At 37.2% G+C, this 22,176-nt stretch overlaps 1 protein-coding gene across 5 annotated transcripts in view; it reads left to right on the forward strand.

Annotated features, from left to right (window-relative positions):
- CACNA2D1 (calcium voltage-gated channel auxiliary subunit alpha2delta 1) overlaps window positions 1-22,176 on the forward strand; it is a 353,910-nt gene that overhangs the window by 64,503 nt on the left and 267,231 nt on the right. For all 5 annotated transcript variants that reach the window (XM_085216402.1, XM_085216374.1, XM_085216379.1 and 2 more), the window contains exon 3: window positions 5,562-5,678. In XM_085216402.1, coding sequence (XP_085072528.1) covers window positions 5,562-5,678 — 117 coding nt within the window. The remainder of the gene's footprint in view (window positions 1-5,561; window positions 5,679-22,176) is intronic.

Consider the following 22,176-nt stretch of genomic DNA (forward strand, 5'->3'; position numbering starts at 1 on the left):
AGCAGAGTGCCCTCCTGGCTTGAAGTATAGAAGTTAGCCCAAACCTGTTGACTGAACTGGACCTCTGCAGTGTCCTCCAAACACAAGGGAAGTTTCTGCATCTAGCTCTCCAGCAGTGAAGACCATGAGTGATCTTTTAGTTTGATGACAGCTCTGTACCTAAGCTATTTCTCTGTTTTTATGACATGCTCTGCTGCAGCTAATAAGTAATCTGGAGTTACTGATGCATGAGGCATCTGTTGCAGAGGTGCTGGCTCTGAATTCATTGTCATAGTAGCTGTTTCTCAGCCACAGGTAGTAAATCTTGGATGGCTTCATGAAAAAATGTGCAAGAGTCCTCCTTATTCTGGGCAGTTAATGCCAAGATAGCACTTCCTTTGAGTAGCTTCCACCCGAGTCAGGGAGGGAGGGGAGTTTTTAGTCTTGTGCTGTTTTAAGGGAGCTTGGCGCTGGTAATAGAGATCAAACATGAGAAGCAGTGAATCAGGTCCAAAATTCATTCTGAGCCTCTAGTCGGGATTGAAAGGAGATGAGGCCAAGGGATAGCTTAGAGACAAGGCTACAGTGTGGATCTAAGGTCAGACCAAGATATAGGACTGCAAAAAAAACAGAACTGGGCAGAGAGATTGTGAAGGATCTGGAGGGCAAGATATATATGGAGTAGTTGAGGTCACTTGTTCAGAGCAGAGGAACTGAGCGGAGGCCTCATGGTGGCCTGTAGCTCCTCACAGGGAATGGAGGGGAAGTGCTGATCTCTGCTCTCTGTGACAGTGACAGAGCCGAAGGGAATGGCATGGAGCTAAGTGGGGAGGGGAGTGGAGTTAGGGAAAGGTTCTGCACAAGAGGTCACAACACCAAGCATGACGGAGTACAAGAAGCATTCAGACCGTGTTCCAAGACAAAGAGTTTGAATTTTGGGTGATTTTGTGTGGAGTCAGCATTTGGACTTGATGGTCCTTATGCATACTGATCGTTTAGCGAAGTGTCACACAAGCTTAGCTGAGCAATCAGATCTTGAACGTAGTATTGAAGTAACAAAAAAATCAATAGATTTATCTTTGTATAGACAGATAAGGTGGAGATATTTTGTGTCTCTATTCCAAAACACTTTTCAGGGTAGGAAGAGATATATTATTATTAATTAACAGTTCAAATTCTGAGTTTGGACTTCTGAAGCTCTCATATCATATGACTTCTACATCCATACAAGTACTTGATGACGGAACAAAGATTAGCAGATATGCAACCTAAACTTCAGCCATGTTACCTCTGAAGAAAAATCTCCTTTGTTCCTTGAATGGGAGAACAAACAATAGAAGAGGCAAAGAAATTCTGTTATGGTTTAGAATGATTCATCATGAACTATTATTCTTTGTTATTTGGGTAATCTATGCAAACAATGCCAGGACTGCTGGCCATCCAAAACGCAGATAATTTCATACTCTCAGGATCTTGTATGATAAACTAGCTTTTTTAGCTGCAATATAAAGCATAAGGGCCATTAAATAAAATTCCAGCCTTGCAGAAGATGCCAATGTCTGCCACAGTATAGCACGAGTCATACGATCAATGTGCATTTTTCATTCTTGCAATTTGTGCAGAAATGTTTGACTTTCCTTAGCAAGTCTTATAGAAAGCAAGGAGAATGTCCCTTTGTAGGAGATTTATAAATACATCCTTGAAGAGTGAGTGGAGAGATGCATGTTGTACTGAGAAATTGGCAGGTTTTTTTTCTCATTTTTACCACATTCAGCTGTTGTCCTTGTTCTTGTCCTGTTTCCTATTAATGTGACATTTCCCCCAACCCTCCTCCCCCCTCCATTTTCTTTTCTAAAACCGTGCAGTTCATTAAACAGGAATACTTAGCATTTAGAAAGTAATTTTAATACATTCTTTCCTGAATACGAGAGTCCATGGCTATTGACTTAAGAGAAAAATTATTTTTTTGTGCTATGACCTTATAGATTTTACTTAGTCATGCAGTGAGGCATTATTCTGTGAGAGATGGTAGGACTTTATTGACAATTTAGAGAGCTTTTAGGAGAACATTAAAGTACTAAAGATGTAATAGCCAACAGAAATTCACATTCACATGGTCAAAGCAATTTAATAAATTGTGTTCAAATTAGCTCTTCTTAACAAGCCACGGAGCCTGCCAAATTGCAATTTGAAAGGCAAATGAGCACACCTTTGCTGATAAGACCCTTCATGGCTATTTGAAATGAGCTTTTACTAATTGTGTTTGACTGCGAGGTAGGAGGCTTTGAGAATGAAAAGTTTCTTACAAGGTGCCATACTCTGAAGCATGTGTAATTTCCCTGTGTGCTGCTACTCTGAACTGCTGCAGTGCTAGAAGCTGAATTACAGAAAAGGGGAGCAGACAACAAATAAATTATGTACACCTCTCTTAAATAATGGGTGAATATTTTTTTCACTGTTCCTTGATAGTTTAAATAGGTCTCATGCTTTAGGAAAATAAAAAAATGTGTTCAATTCTGTGTTATTATTGATGCCTTTTGTTTAAAAGTTTGTAGGATAAATCTACTGCCAGCAGTAATAATGGAAGACAGGTCCTCCATTGAGTGCTGGCATGGAGTAACGCAAAGAGAAGAGTCAGAAATGTGGCTCTATGTGGGATCTTGTGCAAAACTTTTTTTACTTTTTTTGGGGGGGAGAAGGGGGGGATTTGGAGGTGGGTAAGTTGAGTACGGAGAGTGTGTTTTAGTTATAAATATTATAAAATTACTTGTGATAATTTCTGAAGCTAACACTGGATTTGGGTTCTCTCAATGGCAGGACTCGCAATGCCTGTTACAAATGCTTTAAGTTGAAGTATGAGGAGGAAGGACTCCTGTTGTATGTTGCTGTTGTCTTCTTGTTATATGATTCAGGATTTTGAACTATCCTTATAGCTGGTGCTGAAAGAAAACAAAAAGTTCCTTTTATTCTTAGATATGAACCCACTAGACTGCTCCTTGATAGTCTGCAGCTTTCAGGCTACTCAGGATGGGAGTGCTGAGGACAGATTCCCTATAAGAGCAGGGTGCATGAAAAATCTGAATGTCTTCAAATTGCGATTTAAAGGGTTATATTTGCTATTAGCATCAGAATCACAAAATGGCCTGGGTTGGAAGGAACCTCAAGGATCATCAAGTACCAACTCCCTGCCACAGGCAGGGCCACCGCCCTCCCCATTTAATACTAGTCCAGGCTGCCCAGGCCCTTGTTCAAGCTGGCTCTGAACAGCTCCAGGGACCAGGTACTTCTCCGGGCAGCCTATTCCAACATCTCACCACTCTCGTAGTAAAGAACATCCCCCTGACAATCAACCAATAAATTGCATATAGGGATGAAAATGGACATTTTCCTCTCAAGTTTTCAAACAGTGGCCAGTATGGCTTACTGTAATTTTGTACTGAAAGATTAATTCTAGTGAATTATTATTTGCCCGTGCATTCTCAAATTCATCTCTACCATCCCAAACTGCACCTCTTGAGCACATAATTGACTATGCCTTTACATTTTATTTGTTTGTGACCTTCTTAATGTTTGTTTAAAATATTCAGAGAAAAACTCAATTACAGTGAAATGGCATTTTTACAGTGCATCACCATTTCCTCTGAATTTTAAGATACTTTTGCCTAATTGAAACTTACAAATGAAAAAGGGACTGTATTTAAATTTTCTGATTCTTTTGAGTTGCACATAAAAGCAATTGCATGAAAACACCTGGAAAAAGAGAAACCAAGGAAAGTGATGCAGATGTACACAGTAACAAATGAAGTTTAAGGAACCTTTGTCATACTTGATGGTCACTCCAATTTAGATGCTTCGCCACTCCTGATTCAGGCCTGGACCTATAAAACCGATTGCAAATCTTGCTTTGCCTGTAGAACCATTGGGTCCTTACAGTCACAGCTGTCAATTTAACTCTGGCTGACTGTGTGAACGTGTTGTGTTTCAGAAAAAACATAAGAAATTATCTAGTGTTCTGTTGTAGGATAACTTTTTTTTTTTTTTGATATTTTAAAATTGAAAATAAACTATAAAACTCATTAAAAATAAATAAATAATTTTGGGGTGCATCTGAGATAAAATTTTTGTGGCAATTTTGAAAATCCAAACACCGCAAAAGTATTCAACTATAAGTTCATTAGAAAGATCTTCTTTTGTAACAGCTTTTCTGCTCATGATGCACTGATGCTACTATGCCAAGAATTAAAGCCTATTTCAGTTACTTAATTACTGCACAGACTGTATTTCTGGATGGGGAAAAAAAAACAAACAAAACAAAACCCACAACAACCCACAGACAAAAAGAAGCCAAATGGACAAAACTCCCCCAACCTCCACATCAGTGTGAAATTCAAAAGTGATAGAAACCTATGACAAGCCTGATATAAAATTGGAGATATAACTGTAATTGTTAGAAACTTGCTTGCGATCAATGCCTATCAGCTACATGCATCAGAGAGACAGTGAGTTTCTTTTGTGTCTCCATAGCTTTAACCTGAGAAAACTGTCAGGGCTGGTAGACTTGGCCTGGTGTGCAGTTTGTTTGTTCTTGTGCTGGATCTCAGCCAGCATGCTAGTGCTGGACCTGCTCCTGTGTGTGCCTGGCATTCCCTCCCAGGAGACAGCACTGCCCCATCAGGCAGTGTTTCAGAGAGGTGGAGTGCCTGAGTAAACTCAGGCCATCTGTTGGTTGCCTTAGATAGTTCTACCCCTTTGCCCCTTTGCCCATAAAGTATCTGCTTTTTTTTTTTTTTTCTTCTTTTGCCAATTAGTGTATTTTTTCTTTATACAGTTCTAGTAGAACATAAAAGACAGGGGGAAATGTGTTTTTCTATTTTTCCTTCTTTACTTCTTGTGGTTAGATGCATTTCATTACAGCAGCCTTGTTTAACAAATTAAATTACCCTCTTCATATGTGTTCTGCTTTGTAAACATTTAATGGGTCGTCATCAGAAATATCCTTTATTCACGATACAGAAGAAACACAATTACAGTTCCTTTCCCACTTTTTTTCCCCTTCTTTTTTTTTTTCTCCATTTCCTCCTTTTTCCCTATTTCTCTTATTTTTTTCTTCCTCTTCCTCTTCTTTCCTCATAAATACTAATACTATAACATGAATAAATAGATAAGGGACTAAATTGATTACATTATCATAATTTAAATTATTTACTTCAAACAGTATGTTTGTTGTTCAGCATTCAAGGAATAATTAAATTCAGCAGTAATTATTTGGTTTCAGATTCAATCATTTTTAAGGGATCTGTTTTACTTTTCTGTTAGTCCTCTGTAGAAATCTGAGTCCTTGAGCATTTAGGAGTTGAATATTCAGTCACCAGTCAGTTTTGATTATTTTTAGTAGCACCTTATGCTTTTTAAACAAAAAGTTGAAGTTTTTCTTTCACAAATTGTGCTGGGATTTTCCTTTTATCTTTCTGAAGATCTTGAGTAAAAACAGAGAACTTAATGATGGCTGTTGTGTCAAATCAGTTTTCTTATTTTGAATGTCGGTTGCCATGCTTATTTATTTCTGTTTTTTACCCTTGCAGATATATTTGAAAAACAAAGATTTGTATACTGTAGAAGCCAACAATCCTCGTCAGCTAGTGGAAATTGCAGCCAGAGACATTGAAAAACTGCTGAGCAACAGATCTAAGGCTTTGGTGGTGAGTACTAATTGGTTACATTTTCTATTTACCAATAAAATACATATATATATATATATTTATTTATTTATATATATGTATTTTTGAATCATGCTTTTGTTGTTTTTTTTCCTGCCTGTATGGTTATGGGCAGTGTCAGCCTGATATGTATAGGACATGACATGTAGAAACAGCTCGTGACTTCGTGGTAAAAAATGAACTCATCAGTTAGTTGGCATAGTGCAGATGCTTATAATATTGACTGACAGATTAGGAAGCACGTCCAAGTAACAAATCAAGCCATAAAGAGACTGGAAAATATTCCTCTAGGTGATGCATGTGAATGTTTATGATTTAAAGATCACTGTAATTTACAGTCAGTCATGATCTTGAGGAAACAACCTTTTTCTTAAGGCATTTAAATACAACAGTGTAATTGAAGTTATAATGTTAATTTTGGTATTACTGCTAAATAAATCTGTTAATATTTGGTCTCTTCACTTTTTCAGTTCCTCGCTCTTTCTTGATAGTAGCAACTAATTCCCCTTCAACAACTGTGCCATGTGTGAATAGGATTTATATTCAGACTTATTCTTCTGACTTGATAATTTTATCTGTATTTCAATCTTGTACTAGCAAGGTTAATCCTGAACTGCCAGTGTGAAGACCATGCTGTTTAGTAATCTCTTGATTCTTTATTATTTGAATACACAGCAGCTATTTCTTGAAAGGTCTTTTGTCAGTAGTCTCTTTCTGTTCTATTGTGGAAGGCATCAAGCTTGGATATGCTTTTTTTTAACTCCTACTCACAAAAATATGAATCCTAAAAAAGTTTAGTTTCATTTTCAGAAGATAGTGGACAAACATGCATGGGGGATCTGGATAACTTCGTAAACATGCTTTTTATAGAGCAGAGCTATCAGGAATAGGCTTGGATGGAATAACAGGCTGGGATTCCCTGAGGAATTGCATATCCACTTTGACTTGCAAATGAGTTCAGATGTGTCATTTAAAGTGAAAGTGAGAAGAAAGAAGGATTAATTTGCCTAACTTTATCTATCTGTACTATAGATGTAGATTTTAAACTTTGCCGGTTGTCCAAAACTCCCCTTTCATTCAGCAGAACAAAGCAGGCACTTCTCAGTCAGGATTGACCTGACACATTCTCAGTATGCCTTTAAAATGGGATGAACTACAGCCAGAATTATGGACTTCTCTCTTTCTTTATCAGAGGTGTCTGGATATATATGCTCATGCTGCAGGTGTAAAGCTGGGAGAAATGAGTTCCATCCTAGCAGCCCTTTTATCAGTACAGTTTGACTCAACTGGAGAATCAGTCTGCAGGTGAAACTGCTGTGGCATGCTATGCTGGGGACTAAACTTCTTGTAGGCAATGAGAGAAATGAGAGGTCATTTGCTTGGTCAGTTCTTTGTGCTTAGGTACCACAGAAGTTATGCATTTTCTGCTTAACAGGAATTTATTCTTCCATTTCCCATAGCTTCCCTAACACATAATTTAAACCAGTGTTATCTGGTAAAACTTCTCTGCGCTTCAGTTCAAATAGATGTAAAATGATGATGATATTTTTCTTTGCTTTCCTCTCCTAACTCAGAAAACATATGTTTATGTAGTATTCTATGGACTTTGTATTATGACTGCAAAATACTCCTTTTTTTTTTTTCTGTTATTTCCATGAGTTCATGTGAGTCTGTTTTGTTGAAGTTATCACAGCCAACTCTTACTGCTTTCCTTAGATTCAGGATTCTTGTAGGGATTTTTGTGTATATGTAATGTTGTGATCATAAAGCCCTGAGAAAATCAGATAAGTATATCATATTTACTTTAGAAAAGATTCTAGAACAGGTCTGTGAATCTATGTGAAGATGGGCATCCAACCTCATGTTAAGCAACTTCTTGATCACTCTTTGAAGAGGGTAATATGATTCAGTTCCTTGAAGTAAAAGGAGATTAAATTAGGGAAAGAACATTCCTTCAGATCACTTTTATCTCTTTTCTTTTTTCTTTTTCAAAAAAAGTTTTTTAGGACTTCTCAGATAATTTTAAACAATTAAGTCAATACAATCTGAAAGCAAATAAAGGTCCTTCAGATGTACTAGTGGCTAAAGACTTACGAGTTTAAAAACAATTTTATTAGTTTGGAGGATGTGACTCACAATGTCTTTAATGCTTGAGGCTGGCATTACTGCCAGTGCTGCAACAAATGTACAGCAATTACTATTTTTAACTATATGCCATCATTTCAGGATGTACATAGTGGTTCTGTGCATAACAGGAAGGCTTTGGCATGGCATCTGTATTAGCGCACGGTGAAATTCACCCTCAAATGATGGAAGTAGGAGAGAGCTAAGATACTGCCCAGAACTGCATTTGCTTAGCCATTCTTTAAATTCTGATCAGTGCTGTGGAGATAACCTCTACAATTTTGGACTTTTTTTTACTGCGAACCACCGGAATTTGCAAACATTAACTACATGATTGTAATATACATGTGAAATACTTTTTGCAGCAAACTGCTTGAAATGATCTACTGAAACTTTGCTCTTGTTCAAGAAGGACTGAGCTGACTTGCAAATTTTATCAGATTTCCAGTATTTGCTTTGCAAAAGGTTCTGTGAATTTTGTTTACTTTTATGTCCTAATTCTCTCTCTATATATATCTACGTGATAATCTAATGTGCTTTCAGACTTCCCTCTCTCCATTTTATTTTGGTTGCTGCTGTTTGTTTGTAATTTAAATACTTACGTGCACTCAAAAATAAAATTGACAAAGTCTTTTACTTCAGATGAGCTTTCCAGCTATGTTCAATCAATCATTCGTTTAGAAATGAGTTTTTTATCTCAGAATTAATAAGGCTGTGTCAATGTTGATTAATCCTTTCAATACTAATTTCACTGTTTGATTTAGCTTCTGATTTCTGATTCAGATATTCTTCTCAACCATTATCAAGGTTAGCTGTTCTGAGAAGTTCTGTTATTATTTCTTTAAAAAATGCATTTCTTATGCATATTCATTTACCTAGGGACTTAGTCCAATTTAAAATTTAAAAAAAAGAAAAAGCCTAAAAAACATTACTTAAGGGGAGAATACCCTTTTATTAATCTCAGCCCTAGGCAGATCTCTTTGCTGACTCATGTTCTACATGATTTTTAATTCTAGAGCATTTTATGCTGGTTTCCCTTGTGCTATCACTTTAAGAGCTCCTTACAGCTCAGTTATTTGTATTGGCTTTTCTATTTGCAGTTATCCCGGATTTATATCACAGCTTTCAGTGACTCCTGATTTTTAAACCTTCCTATTTTAGGAAGGTTTTTATACACCTGAAGCTTGTTTGCTATTTCCTGAATCTGAGCCAACACTCTCTATTAAAAGAATTTCTTCACCTTCCGTATGTGTTTTTCTTCTTTTTTCAAGGACTACCTTTGTGCGTGTATTTTGTAAACTTTGTCTGAAGCTGAATCATTTATCTGAAATTTGAGTTATCTTAAATCTCCAGGGTCACATTTTCTGTGAAATCAGGAGTGGAGTTGAATGGAACTGTTACTAATGACTGCGCAGAGGGTTTTACCGTTGGGGCTAACATGACTCAAAGTGTTAATTAAGACCTGAATCCTGAAAAGAGCTTGTTGGAAGAGGATCATACATCCTCCAGTAATGCGATGAGAAAGGTGCCAGTGAAGGTTATCAGTGGTGTCATTGTTCAGACACAAGTATATCCCAAGGGTGCCACGATTTTCCCTAGGCGTGCTACACAAACAATGTTTGGGTAAAGTTATAATAAGCAAGTATTAATGACTTTTTTTAATAATACGTTGGCTTCCCTTAAGTTGCAAAAGCACCTTTAAATAAAAAATTACATTTGCATACTAAATTACTCCTGTTTTCATGTACCTTTGTGCTCAGTAACTCTCTTTGAAAGGCAGAATTACTGTGCCTTACACAGAAAGGCTTGATTAAGTTGGAAAAGCTTTGTGATGTCATATCTATTTCACATATGAGAAGATTATAAGGAACATTTGGACAATGGTAGCATGTTAACTCTGTAAGGAATGAAATTATATTGTTCTTCCATGTTAATTTATGCTTGGGAGCAGCTACAAAGATGATTGAAATAGGCGCATAGTGGACAAAGAGAAAAGAAGAAAACCTGTTGTGAACTCAGAGGTATTTGCCAGGTGATAGTTACTAGAAACTGTGAACCACCGAAGAAAAACTTAGGATGAAAATGCAAGAAGAGGGATGTACATTGAGTATTTTGTGAGTATTGTTAGAAATACTGAAAAGAGTGCATGACTTGTTAATATTTATAAAGTATGGTTTAAGGAGCAAGAAATATTTTCCCACAGACATTTAAAACCTACTTAACACAAAATTACAGAATTGACTCATTATGCATCTCTTTATTACTCATGCAGAATACCACAGTAAACTTAAAAATTGTCAAGATCCTGACTTTTATTGTCATGATTTACAAATTAAGTTGGTTTTGTTTTTGTTTTTTAATTTGAATATAAATTGCTTTATAGAAGAGTATATTTGAAATGTTTTCCAAAAGGCTGCTTTGGGATTTTGTTTCTCACTTATCCTTTTTTCTTTGGGCAAATGAAGTAAAACTTAGCTTAATGTAATGTTTGACCCAATGCTGCGTGCTACGCCTAAGGTGCAGTGTGTTTTTGCAGCCCTTAGCCTTCTTTTGCCTAACTGAATAGCCTATTACTAGTTAGGTACTGAGGAGCATCTCTAATCTTCTATCAAAGGAAAATTTGCAGTTTTACTTTTTGGCTCATTTTTGTTGTTATTTTTTCATCTGAAGAGAGTTTAAATTTTATTTAGTCAAAATTTAGAGAGAAAATAATAACAAAAGAATAGCTACAAACAGCATTTGCAAGCCTGATCTGCAGAAAATTTTAGAAACAACATTAAAATGTTCTATTTCCTGTTTCAAAGAATCATAGAATCACTGAGGTTGGAAAAAACTTCCAAGATTACCCAGTCCAACCATCCGCCTTCACCAATATTTCCCACTAAACTATGTCCCCAAGAAAAACATCTAAACAATTCTTGAACACCTCCAGGGATGGTGACTCTTCAGGAGAAGCATTTACTAACGTCCAAGGAGACGGTTACCTGCGTGTGACACTGGGAGATGTCCAAGGTACACCACAATGGCTGGGAATGAAGAGTTCTACTTTAGATATCATTTGAACACAGCTGCTATGGTGTATCCAGATCCTTCATATTTTCCTGCCTATCTGAAAAAAGGCTTCAGTATCTCCCAATACAACTGGGAAGCTTAAATAAGCATTTGTAACGTGTTTTGAGACTCTTGGGCAGAGTAGCTGTCACTTTAAAAAGGATTGGGAATTTTTCCGTTCTTTATGTTTTTGTTTTTTTTTTTTTATTATGTATTTCTTCAATAGGATTACAGAGTCAGGACTCTAGCTCTATTTATAAGTTTACTTTTTATATCTCCATCAATTCCATGTATACCAAGTAATTCACCAAGATGGGAAATGTCTAAACTTTATTTCTAAATACTTCATGCGAGTATTCAGAATAGACACTGTCATCTCCTTTTTGCAGCATTATGTTTAGATTTCAGTCCATGACTAAAGCTGCTCCAAATAATAGAAATTGCAGCTTCAGACATGACAGAAGCTTTGCAGGTGAGTTTAAAACTGGTACTGCTGTTCTTTTAAAACTGGCTTTGCCTGGTAAATTTTCACACCAGGGAAAAAGGCTTTTCTGGACTATAATACTGAGTCAGTTAGCCTGTATCAACCTTACTTAAATCTCCAGATGTTAATGTAATCTATTTTGAAAGTCAGTTGTAGTTGCTGAAGCAGAAAAAATTATGGTTTGGAATGACAGCTAGTGATATGTGACACTTATGAAGTCAAACATTTGTCAGCTTGTCCACTTGTCAGATATATGAATTTGTTTTTACTTATCTTGCCTTGAGTCTTGTTTTATTAACTGAAATCCAGGTTCTATAGATACAACATTATGCCTCAGAGGATAGATTCACATAACTCACATAACTTGCAAGGCATCATAAAAGTCTGGAAAAATAAATCAAAAGGCTTGCGATGGAAGTTCTTACAGATATTGCCTGTTTCAGTGCTTTTACTTTCCATGGTTTAGTTGCTCTAGTTGCTGTATATCTAGTATTCCTGTTGACAGATAAAGAGGGGTCATCCCTCCCACTTCCCATAGATAGCCATGAGTCCTCGTTTTGATTTTTGTAGACCAGAACTGTATAGAATGCTGAAATGGTATCTAGTACGCTAGCTTAGAGAGACACCTGCTGAATCTCTGTCCTGCTAGCACTGTATTGCAGCTAGAGTTTCTACTAGTGACTGAGATAATGAAAACTAAAAAGAGCTTGCAGCTAATCATATTATTGTGTGTTCACCTTCATAGTTTAACTTCTTTCTCCTATACGGTAGATGGTCACTGATACCATAGCGTCTTTGTTGCTTTCCCATTAGGTATGTAGAGAAAACAGGAGTGATGATTGCTGCAGCATTTCTTTTCTAGTCAGTCTGCTTCATTTATTCATTTGAGCTAATTCCTCTATAAAATAAACGTCCATGGCTAATTTGCTAGAGGTTATGTTGTTGCTGTTGTTCAAACTCTGTTGGGAATTCCGTGTGTGTGTGTGTGTGTGTGTGTGTTTGTGTTACGAGTGAGTTTCTTTGTCTAGATCTATGGATACTCAAATTTCATTTGAGAAAGATGTTCTGCAGGTGCCTAGCTCCATTATACTGTGTATTAGCCTGAGCTGGTGGGGGTTGGTTTGGCAGCTGTGAAAAGGTGGAACTTTGCTCCAGAGTTCTTTAGATTTCCTTTTTCTTAGATACTTTTTCAGCTTCAGAAGCTCAGTTTTAAGACAAAAGAATGCAATCCAAACCTCTATTCATTCTCTTCCTGGATTTATCCCAGCTTTTGCCTCCAGAGCATTGCTACCCTGCTCAGCTGAAGTGTACCCTCAGGCAGCTTCTTCTTTGCATTGGGCTTTTGTGGCAAGGTTTTGGTTGTTGGGGTGGCCTCTGTGAGCAGAGTCCAGCACTGCCCCATATCAGAGCAGAGCCAGCTCCAAAAGGGACTTGCTGCTGCCAGAGCTAAGCCATGAGCAATGCTGAGTGTGTCAATGGGAGAGCAGGTTTAAGGAAGGCAAACTGCTGTGCAGCAGCAGCTGGGAGACAGAAGTGAGAAATAAGAGAGAAGCAGCCCTGTAGCCCCCAAGGCCAGTGCAGGAGGTGTTCCAGGCACAGAGCAGAAGCCCCCTACAGCCCAAGACAGGCCTGTGGTAGAGCAGGCTGCCCCCTGCAGCCCATGGGTACAGTGTGGAGCTGATCTCCATGTGCAGCCATGGAGGAGTCCACAGCACAGCAGTGGATGTGGCCTGAAGGATGTACAGCCTATGGATACCCCCGCAGAACAGCGCTGGGTTGAAGCTGCAGTCTATGAAGAGGAGCCCGCGGTGGCTCAGGAGGACCAGGAGAGCTGCTGCCTGAGGGGACAGTGCCAGAGCAGTGCCTGAAGGGTGGGCTTCTGGTATATGGTATGTGAGAGCTGTGGCCTGTGGAGAAACCCACATAGGGTGAGTTCAGGAAGGACAGCATCCTGTGGGAAGGACTCCACACTGGAGCAGAGGCAGAGAGTGACCATGAAGGAACAGCAGAGACAAAGTATTATGGACTAACTGCAGCCCCCATGTCTCTGTGCTGCTCAGGTGGAGGAGGTGGAAGAGAGTGGATGGGTAGAAGGGTTTTATTTTAGTTTGCTTTTAGTTCCTTGCTGCTCTTGCCTGTTAATGATAGGAAGTAAATTACATTAATATCCATACATTGAGTTTGCTTTGCCTATGACATTAATGGTCGAGACATCTCCTCATCTGTATCTTCACCCCCGAGCCCCTTTTCCGCTGTAGGAAGTGAGAGCAGTTGTGATGGAGTTTTGCTACCCACCAGAGTGAAACCATGACATTCTTAAGATCTCTGTTTTCCTTTTATTTGCTTCTGCCTAATAGACAGAGACAATTGTACTTATTTCTTGATCTGAGGACTTCTATTTAGATAATCTCCACAAAATAAAGAAGTATGTTGAAAAATGTATTGATTTAAGACAGTTTTCCATGGTAGCTAATTGAAGTTATTGCAAAAGAATGGTCTTCAATAGTAAAACACATTTTTTTTTTTCAACAAATATTTCATGCTACTTTATTTTTCTCAGATTTGTTTGTTGAAACAGGCTGAACATGAATGTAGGAAGTATTGGGCATTACAAGTGTTCGCTTCTATACCCTGCTATTTAACCAGCCCTGCCAAGACTTCCAGTCTTTCCCACTGGCACTGAGTTCACTTTTTCATCAAAATCCTGTGTAAAGTGAAAGCTCCACTTACTTTCTGAAAATGCTGTTAAACTTAACCATGAAGAACTAAAATGCAAGTAGTGATTTCAGTCGTCTGAATGTGCACAGAAATTTACACATAAACTGTACGGTAGCTGTGTAGTGTAGGGTACTGGACACTGAGCTTGAACTCTGCCTTTGTGAGGCCTCTTATCATAGGTCTGGGATAATTTTGGGACTCTTCCTCACATTTTCTCTTGTCTTTCAGTATCTTTTCTTTGAGAACATTGATACCTGACTGTAGATACAATTCTCCTGTTTGTGTCAGAGCAATGCTTTGTACTCTTTTCCTTTCTTTTTCCTCAGTCTGCACATTAGAAGTTCTAATTAGACTGCCTTGCTAAAGCATCACACTAACCCACATGTAATTATTCAGCCTTTTCTTATTTTGTAAATGCTACCCAAGATAATTATGTTCAAGCAATCAGACCCTGTTTTCTAAGTATGCTGTAAAATCTGTATATTCCTCAATATATTTCCAGATTCCATTCTGTTAGAACACTGAAACAAGCTGTTCAGGGAGGTTGTGAAGTCTCCTTCTCTGGTGATATTCAAAACCTTCCTGGATACTTTCCTCTGGAACTTACTTTAGGAAATCAGCTTTTTAGTCAGATTGTTGGATTTAGGTGATCTCCAAAGGTCCCTTTCAACCCCTATGGTTCTGTGATTCCGGGAATATTACATTCAGCTCTGTAAGAATGCCTTGTGTTTGAACTCATTTTAGCTCATACTACTTTTTATCACAGCTGTACAGTAAATATAGGAAGGGTTTCTATAAAGTAGGTTTTATACCATAATCCAGCTGACACCTAGTGTTTCTATGGGTTTTCTTAACCAATGGTGACTTCTATGAGATGCTGCTTCCTGTACTACAAACAGCCTTAAAGATCACTATCACATATCATAGCTTGGCAGTAGAGGACAACATGTATTAGTAATACAAGTAACGTTTTAAAAAGAAAAAATTCCAAGTGACAAGAGGAATGTGTTTTAGAGATTTTTAATTCCTATCTTAAAAAACAAACAAACAAAAAATCCACAAAACTTAAATATAACAAGTTCTTTTTGAGTTGTGGCACTTTCTATAAGGATTTTAGAGTTTTAATGTATTCTCAAAACATTTGAGAGTAATTCAGTTTCATTTGCATTTCAGAGGACAGATTAAAAACACAAATGAAGGTGAATGGAACCCTGCCTAATGTTTATGTGCAAAATCATCAAGGACTTTTGGGTCTTCAGGCTAAAAATTTCAATGTCCTGTTCTCATAGCAATGTTTGCCCTGAAAATCAGTAATGTTGGAAATAAAAGACCTTTCAGGGAAAGACAGATTTTATCAGGAACAGTAGGAGTTTCTGACATGCCCTTTGTTTCATGTGTTTTCATGTTTTTCTCGTAGCTTGTTTTTCCTTAGTAGTATGCATGTCAACAGGAAAAACCACACGTTCTGTATTGAAATGAATTGGTGATACTTGGTACAGATGAAGCATACGAGAGAACTGATTGAATTTATTCATTACATTGAGCCATACTGGTCTCCTGCTATTTAAACCTGAAAGTTACATTTATCAGTAGTTAGAAGGCCCACAGAAAAGTTATTCCTTTAGAAAAGCAGTAAGATTTCAGTTTTGTATTTGGAGTGATATCTGAAGCCAGGGGTTAGCTTATGGGATAAGAGCACATGAAGTGCCATGGGTCAAGGTAGCCTATGCAGTCAGTCTTCTGTCCTGACACTGATGTGGGAAGTTGCTGAGTAAGGAGAGAATGCAAGCCCTGTTTTATCTATGATCCATTATGTGTGTAATCTACTACTTAAAATATTTGAATTAGAATTTTTAAAGAACACATTTCTGCTTGTTCCCTTCAGTATCTGTTGATAAGCTTATTCAGAAACTTGCCTGTACTATCTGCTTTCACTATGTCCTGCAGTAAGTCATTCCAAGAGCTCACCATTTATTGGGTAAAAAAGTGTTTTCTCCTATCTGCTCTAAATTGATCTCTGACTGATTTCAGCAAGTGCTGCCTAGTCCACTATTGCCAGATTTGTTATATGACACTTTTGGCATTTAGTAGATAACCTCAGCCAAATCTGCTGTCAGCCTTTGTGTCTTCCAAAAGGAGTCCTGGCTCTTCTAGTATCTCTTTGAAAAGCCATTTTACAGATAATGAATAACTGTTCTATAGAAGTTACTTCCATCCCATGAATCGTTTTATGTACGTATTTGGAACAGAAGAACCCTCGATAACATGCACAAGGGTCTTCTAGTAATCTTGGCTGGCTGCATCATGCTCCAGCTCATCCTCTAGTGTATGACTGGTAACAGGTTATTCATCTTCCAGCACATTTTCCCTCATTTCTCTTCTAACTTTAAACATAGTCCTTTCACACACAGACCTAAGATCAGAAGATTGTGGCAAAAGTGTCAGATGTGTGTAACAATAAGTTTTCAAGCAAACAACTGTCAATAAGAAAAGTCAACAAAAGATCATTACCACCCTAACATTCTTTTTCTTAATTTAAAAAAGTGAAAATATAAGCTTTACTATTTGAAAGAAGAGCATAGTTACAGTTATTTCATTTCCCTAATGAATACATTGCAGGAATGAAACTGTCATTTTCAGATTTTTTTTTTTTCCTTTTTCTTGGTTGAATTTTAGTAAAATTTAGCTGTACACAATACATTGTCACTGGAGCCTGAGTAGGATTAAATTTAAAAATACCTGATTTGACTAATGAAATTTGTACACACATCTGACTAGCTCTCAATTTCAGTAGCACTCTTGCTGCAGTGAGAACCCATTATGTTAAAAGGACATCAGATTCTGATTTTTAAGCCCATCATAGAACTTTTGTTCCCTTGTTTTTAACTGTTGCAAAGAGCAAAACCCCACACATTTGAGTTCATTACTGATGGTATCATTGCATTATCTAATGTACAACAAGTAGTCAAATTGTCTTTCCTTTCAAACAATCAATTTTTTTCCCCCCCTCTAAGTTCAGCATTTTGTTTTCTGAGTGTTAGGTGATCCATCTATAATCTGATTATAATGCTTTTGAAACACTTAAAGTATCCCAAAATTCAGCACTGTAGGGCTGAATAAGAGTTTGAATTCACTAGTGTAATAGATTGCTTCTAGAAACATTTGAGTTTTTCCTCAAGCATTTTGGTAGTATTTTCTGTGCTGGTATTTCAGGAGTGTGGCTAATTGGAAGCTGTGAGGAAGAATGCAGGTAAATCTGGGGCTTTTCCAGATAAGCTTTAAAGGAGTCAGGTCATCAGGACTTGAATCCTCTGAAATAAGTTGCTGTGGGTCTAGTTAAGAAGAAATACAATATTTCTGTCTTCTTGGCAATATAATGCAGACTCAGGTAGTACGTTCTCTTGGCATCTTTGATAGATTTTTCTTCTTTACAATTTTAAGGTGTTCACTTGCTACCTTTATCTCACCTCTTGTGCTTTCTAATGGAATTTCTATGCTAACACATTCCTTACAGGCAGTTCCTGTCAACTTTCTATGCTACGTTGGCCTTTTATGCACAATACAGAAGGCATATTTCCCCAGAAATTCAGCACTTTCCTCACATCATAAGCCTCTGTGGAAAAGCTTGGAAAGTGGGATCTGCTGAATGAAAGCAGAATAATGTATTGTTTTGTGCTATTTTTTGAAGGCCTAAATTGCAGCTTGTAACTTTCTGTGATCCAGTTATGAATCTGCTCATAAACAAATGTAAACTTCACCTGTAAAACACCCAAATCAAACACTAGAGGCTGAGGTGCATCACTTGTTTTTTTAAGTTAATCTTTTTGATGAATTAAAAGTTTCCCTTTGATTGGCAAGCCTCAAGAAACAATGATTTTATGATGTGTTAATGTGATGAATTACAGTTTCTTCAAAGTCCAGTGTCTGTCCAGAAACATTTTTCACTTCCTTTCATGTATCTGCCTAGAGAATACAAATTACTGTTTTTCAGTTAGATTCCTAAGGGCACCAGATTTACTGTATATGTAGATTTAACTTCTCACATGAAGGTGAAAGTGCTCCCCAGTGGTCTCTCTGCAAGTGTTCACATCAGTTTCTAGTGTTGTGAGGGAGAGGGACTTACTGCTATTTTTTTTCTTTTTCTTTTTTTTTTTAGTATTGGAATAAGATTCTATATCTCTAATTGCTGTCCAGAAAATTAGCAATGTGGGATGAAATGTGACTCCAATCTGAGGACTCTTACTTAATCACAGGCTAGACTGAATGGAATTACATTATTCTTCCTAAGTTATTCCTCCATTCAACCATTGCTGAGCCAGTGTATGGGGAATGGAGGATTCATGTAATCAAAAGAGAGGATAGATAATACAGAAGGGCTTGGATCTTAGTTTGCATAGCACTTGGATGAGAGTAAAATCTATTTTCTGTTGGTCTCTGTATATATTTAAACATCATTATCATTTTTCTTACTCTTCAAGACAATTTAGTGAAGAATGGCAGATGGTCAGAATATGGATTGGACAGGATACCTCTGAATTAATCTCTGTAGATGGATATTTGTAGGGATATTAACTGCTCAGTTCTGGTAATGCCTCAGTGTCAGAGTTCTAATTACCTAGGGACATCTTTGCTCTGAAAAGGGGATTCTCTGATGCTTTGTCAGCAAGGTTAGTGAATAAAGTTTTTTCAAGTCAGTGTTTTTTTGGTCTATGTTCTACTTAAGCAAGCTCTAGGCTTTTAATTTATCTTATATTTTTGTATTCTTTCGTTTTAGAAAATATGCGTTTGATACCTTATACACCATATTTATAAAATTCTGTTAATATTTTGCAAGCACAAAAGCAATCAGTTTCTTCTCTGGTCTTCTTTTGAGCTGGTGGAAATGCTCTTAGTCAAACAAAATTACCATCAGTGGAAGATGTAGAGTTCCCAAGAGCGAGGATTGGCATTGGATTGTGATGGCCAGAAAAATATCACTTTCATTTAATACTAATTGTAATAATTGTTTTAAAAATAGCAACATAGGTTTTTAAGTGGTCTCAAATAGAAATCCTTTAGAAGCCAATTTTACATGCTAAGTATTGAATATAATAGAGTCAAATATTGAATACCGAAAAACTTGAATATAATGGAGTAAAGGTGCAGGTGGTCATCTATCATGGAACCACAGAATGGCTTGGTTTGGAAGGTATCTTAAAGATCATCTAATTCCATTCCAGTTGCTACCCACTAGATCAGACTGCCCGGTACCTTTGCTATCTAACCTTGGCCATGAATACATCCAGGGATGGGGCATCCACAGGTTCTCTGGGCAGCTTGTTCCAGTGCTTCACCATCCCCTGAGTAAAATATTTCCTCTTAATATATAATTTTTCCCTCTCCTAGTTTTAAGCCAATACTCCTTATACTTGCCTGAAATAAATGCATTTTGTGAATCTTCAGCACATTATCTATGTTTAGTTAAGTGTTGTCATTAGCCTACTTCAAGTTTTTCACTTTATTAATAACAAATGAAGTTCTGCCAGTCCTAAGATTCAGTACACCCTGAGACTGAAATTGTTTTGTTTTGTTTTGTTTTAATAATATAATTGTTTGGGGATTTAATGTTTTTTCAATTTGGTATTTCTTATTAAAACTTCAATCAATCCCCACTTGATTGTAATTAAAACTACCTTTAGGCAATAAATTTTGTTCTGTGAAAATATGACAGGTATAATTATGACAAACTTAATTGTTCATATATTTTTCACGTGACAAGCTGAGTGTTAAAGTAAGTGATGAAATAATTAGATGTTTGTTTTCCTTTTAAATGGTAGAACAAAGCAGAATTTGACTTTCCCTTGAACCGGGGTCTATAATACCCCCCATAATACCAAATAGCCTTATTGATTTAATGAATTCTGAAATTAAATCCAGGCCAAAGATGCAAAGTTGTTGGTTTGCACCATATTGAACTAGTACAGCGAAAAATGTTTCTGTGATGTGGTGGACATACTCGAGAAGGCCACGTGAAGAAGGGTCAAAAGTGCTGGGTTCCTATCCCCCTCGTAATGTGGTCAGATAACAGTGAGTGGGCCAGAGGAAGGAGGAGCTATTATCTTTTCCCCTCGATGCCTCCATTAACATATTCATTACAATCACCTCTAACATTGCTAGGGAAGAACATGATTTTTTTCTTTTTTAAGCTGTAGTTAACAACCTGAAATTCATCTCTGGTTATGTTTTCAGAGTATTTCCTCAAGTATTTTAGCAGTGTACCTGGTACAAATCTCAGCAGGTTTCAACTTCATTACGAAGGGGATTTTTTTGCTCCCTGCAATGAGTTAGCAGGGAGCGCTTGCCAAAACCAGATCAGCAATGATGGTATGATGCTTTAGGTCTTGCCCTCTTGTATAGAAAACCCTTACATAACCCTTCGGTTTCAATTTTCTCTTGCACACTGGTTATGGCCAGGCTTCTTCTCCTTTGCTGTCTGTGCTGTCTCCACACTGGTTTTGTGCTACAGCAGCAGTGACTCACTAATGCTCAGTCCACTGTAAAGTACTAAACAGACAGCCTCTGCTGCTAAATTCAGTAGCTATTCCCTGAGTACCCTTTCTGAGTCAGAGCACTAAGGAGCAATAATTTTGTTTTTGCTGCATGTGTTTGGGAAGATGGTGCATGAGTGGGCGTCTGTAATGCTCTTGTTGCTGAGCAGGCAGTGAGCAATCCCCCTTGATGTTCCTTTCGGCTTTTTTCTTTTTTTTTAAAGGGTTTGCATGTATTCTGAAGTTGTCAGGATGCATTTGTGTTTAAGCAGGACTTTAAAAAAATCAATGTGAAGGAACAGAAAATGCTGGGGGAGCGTGTTTACCTGTTCCAAAGGTGATAAAAGCAGATTGAGTTGAAATCCTAGAGGTGAATATTTTCAGGTATTTTCAAACAGTATCAGTCTTTAGTAATGTAGAAGATATGTGTGTAGCATGCACTGCCAACTGGAAATTCCTCACCATTTCCAACCATGTTCTCTTCATAGTGTCACTGGCATGCCAGACGTCCCACCAGGTTAGCTATATACCAGGAGACCTAATCACAGAAGAACATTCTGGGGTTGGTCCTTGCGTGAGCAATGAAAGGGAATGAAAGTCAAAGAACCAGTTCATGACATGTTGTGCTTTTAAGAGTTTCTCATGTAATGAAATACTTTGTGGATTTTTACTGCTTGAAAAATATAGCAGTATTTCTAAATGTGGTCTCCTTATGTGTACTAAAACTTCAAAAATGTCATGTACAAATATGTATGTGTAGTGGAAATACAGAGTAGTAACTTCAAATATAATCTGAATAAGCTTTTATTAAACATATATTTGTTTTTCTCCACAAAGTAGAAATCTAAGTGGTGTAATTTTATCAATTATCGGTTTTATACCTTCTGATTTTTCTTGATACTTTCTAATTTTTTATATACATCTTATTTTTGTGTTATTTTCTGAATCCAGGCTACAGACAGTAACTGGCTACAGCTGAGAGAGTGGAGAATAGAATCACAGAATGACTTGAATTGGAAGGGACCTCAAAGATCATATGGCTACAATCACCCCACCATGGGCAGGGTTTTTAACCAATAGATCAGGCTTCCCAGGGCACTGTCCAATGTGGCCTTGAACATTTCCAGAAATGGAGCAACTGCAACTTCTCTAGGCTGTTAGGTACTGTTATAAGATGATTTAACTTTTGATTTTGTGGTTTTAAACTTGCATTGAAGCTTATTAGGCTTCTGACTGTTCTTATATTCATGAAAAGGCTTCCTGTATATGTGTCATATTGACATAATATGTGTATTTGCATAGCTAATTATTGCTGTGTTGTAGATGAAGTTTATGGCCACAGGCTTATGGCTGTTATGATTTTGTGCAGAATTAAGCATGGATTTAGCATGAAGCATATAAATATTACTGACATTCTTATCCTTAAAGTATATAGTCTGATTTAGAATTTAAAAAAAAAAAAAGTTGAAAAATGTTATAATAGCGGATACAATAAAGAACATAATAGGAGCATTGAACAGAAAAAATTCTCATGTAGTGGGAAGTTATCTGTTGTCTAGTTTGTCTTAGACTTCTG

This window comes from Meleagris gallopavo, chromosome 1, assembly GCF_905368555.1.
Source record: "Meleagris gallopavo chromosome 1, MGAL_WU_HG_1.1, whole genome shotgun sequence".
Lineage (NCBI taxonomy): Eukaryota > Metazoa > Chordata > Aves > Galliformes > Phasianidae > Meleagris > Meleagris gallopavo.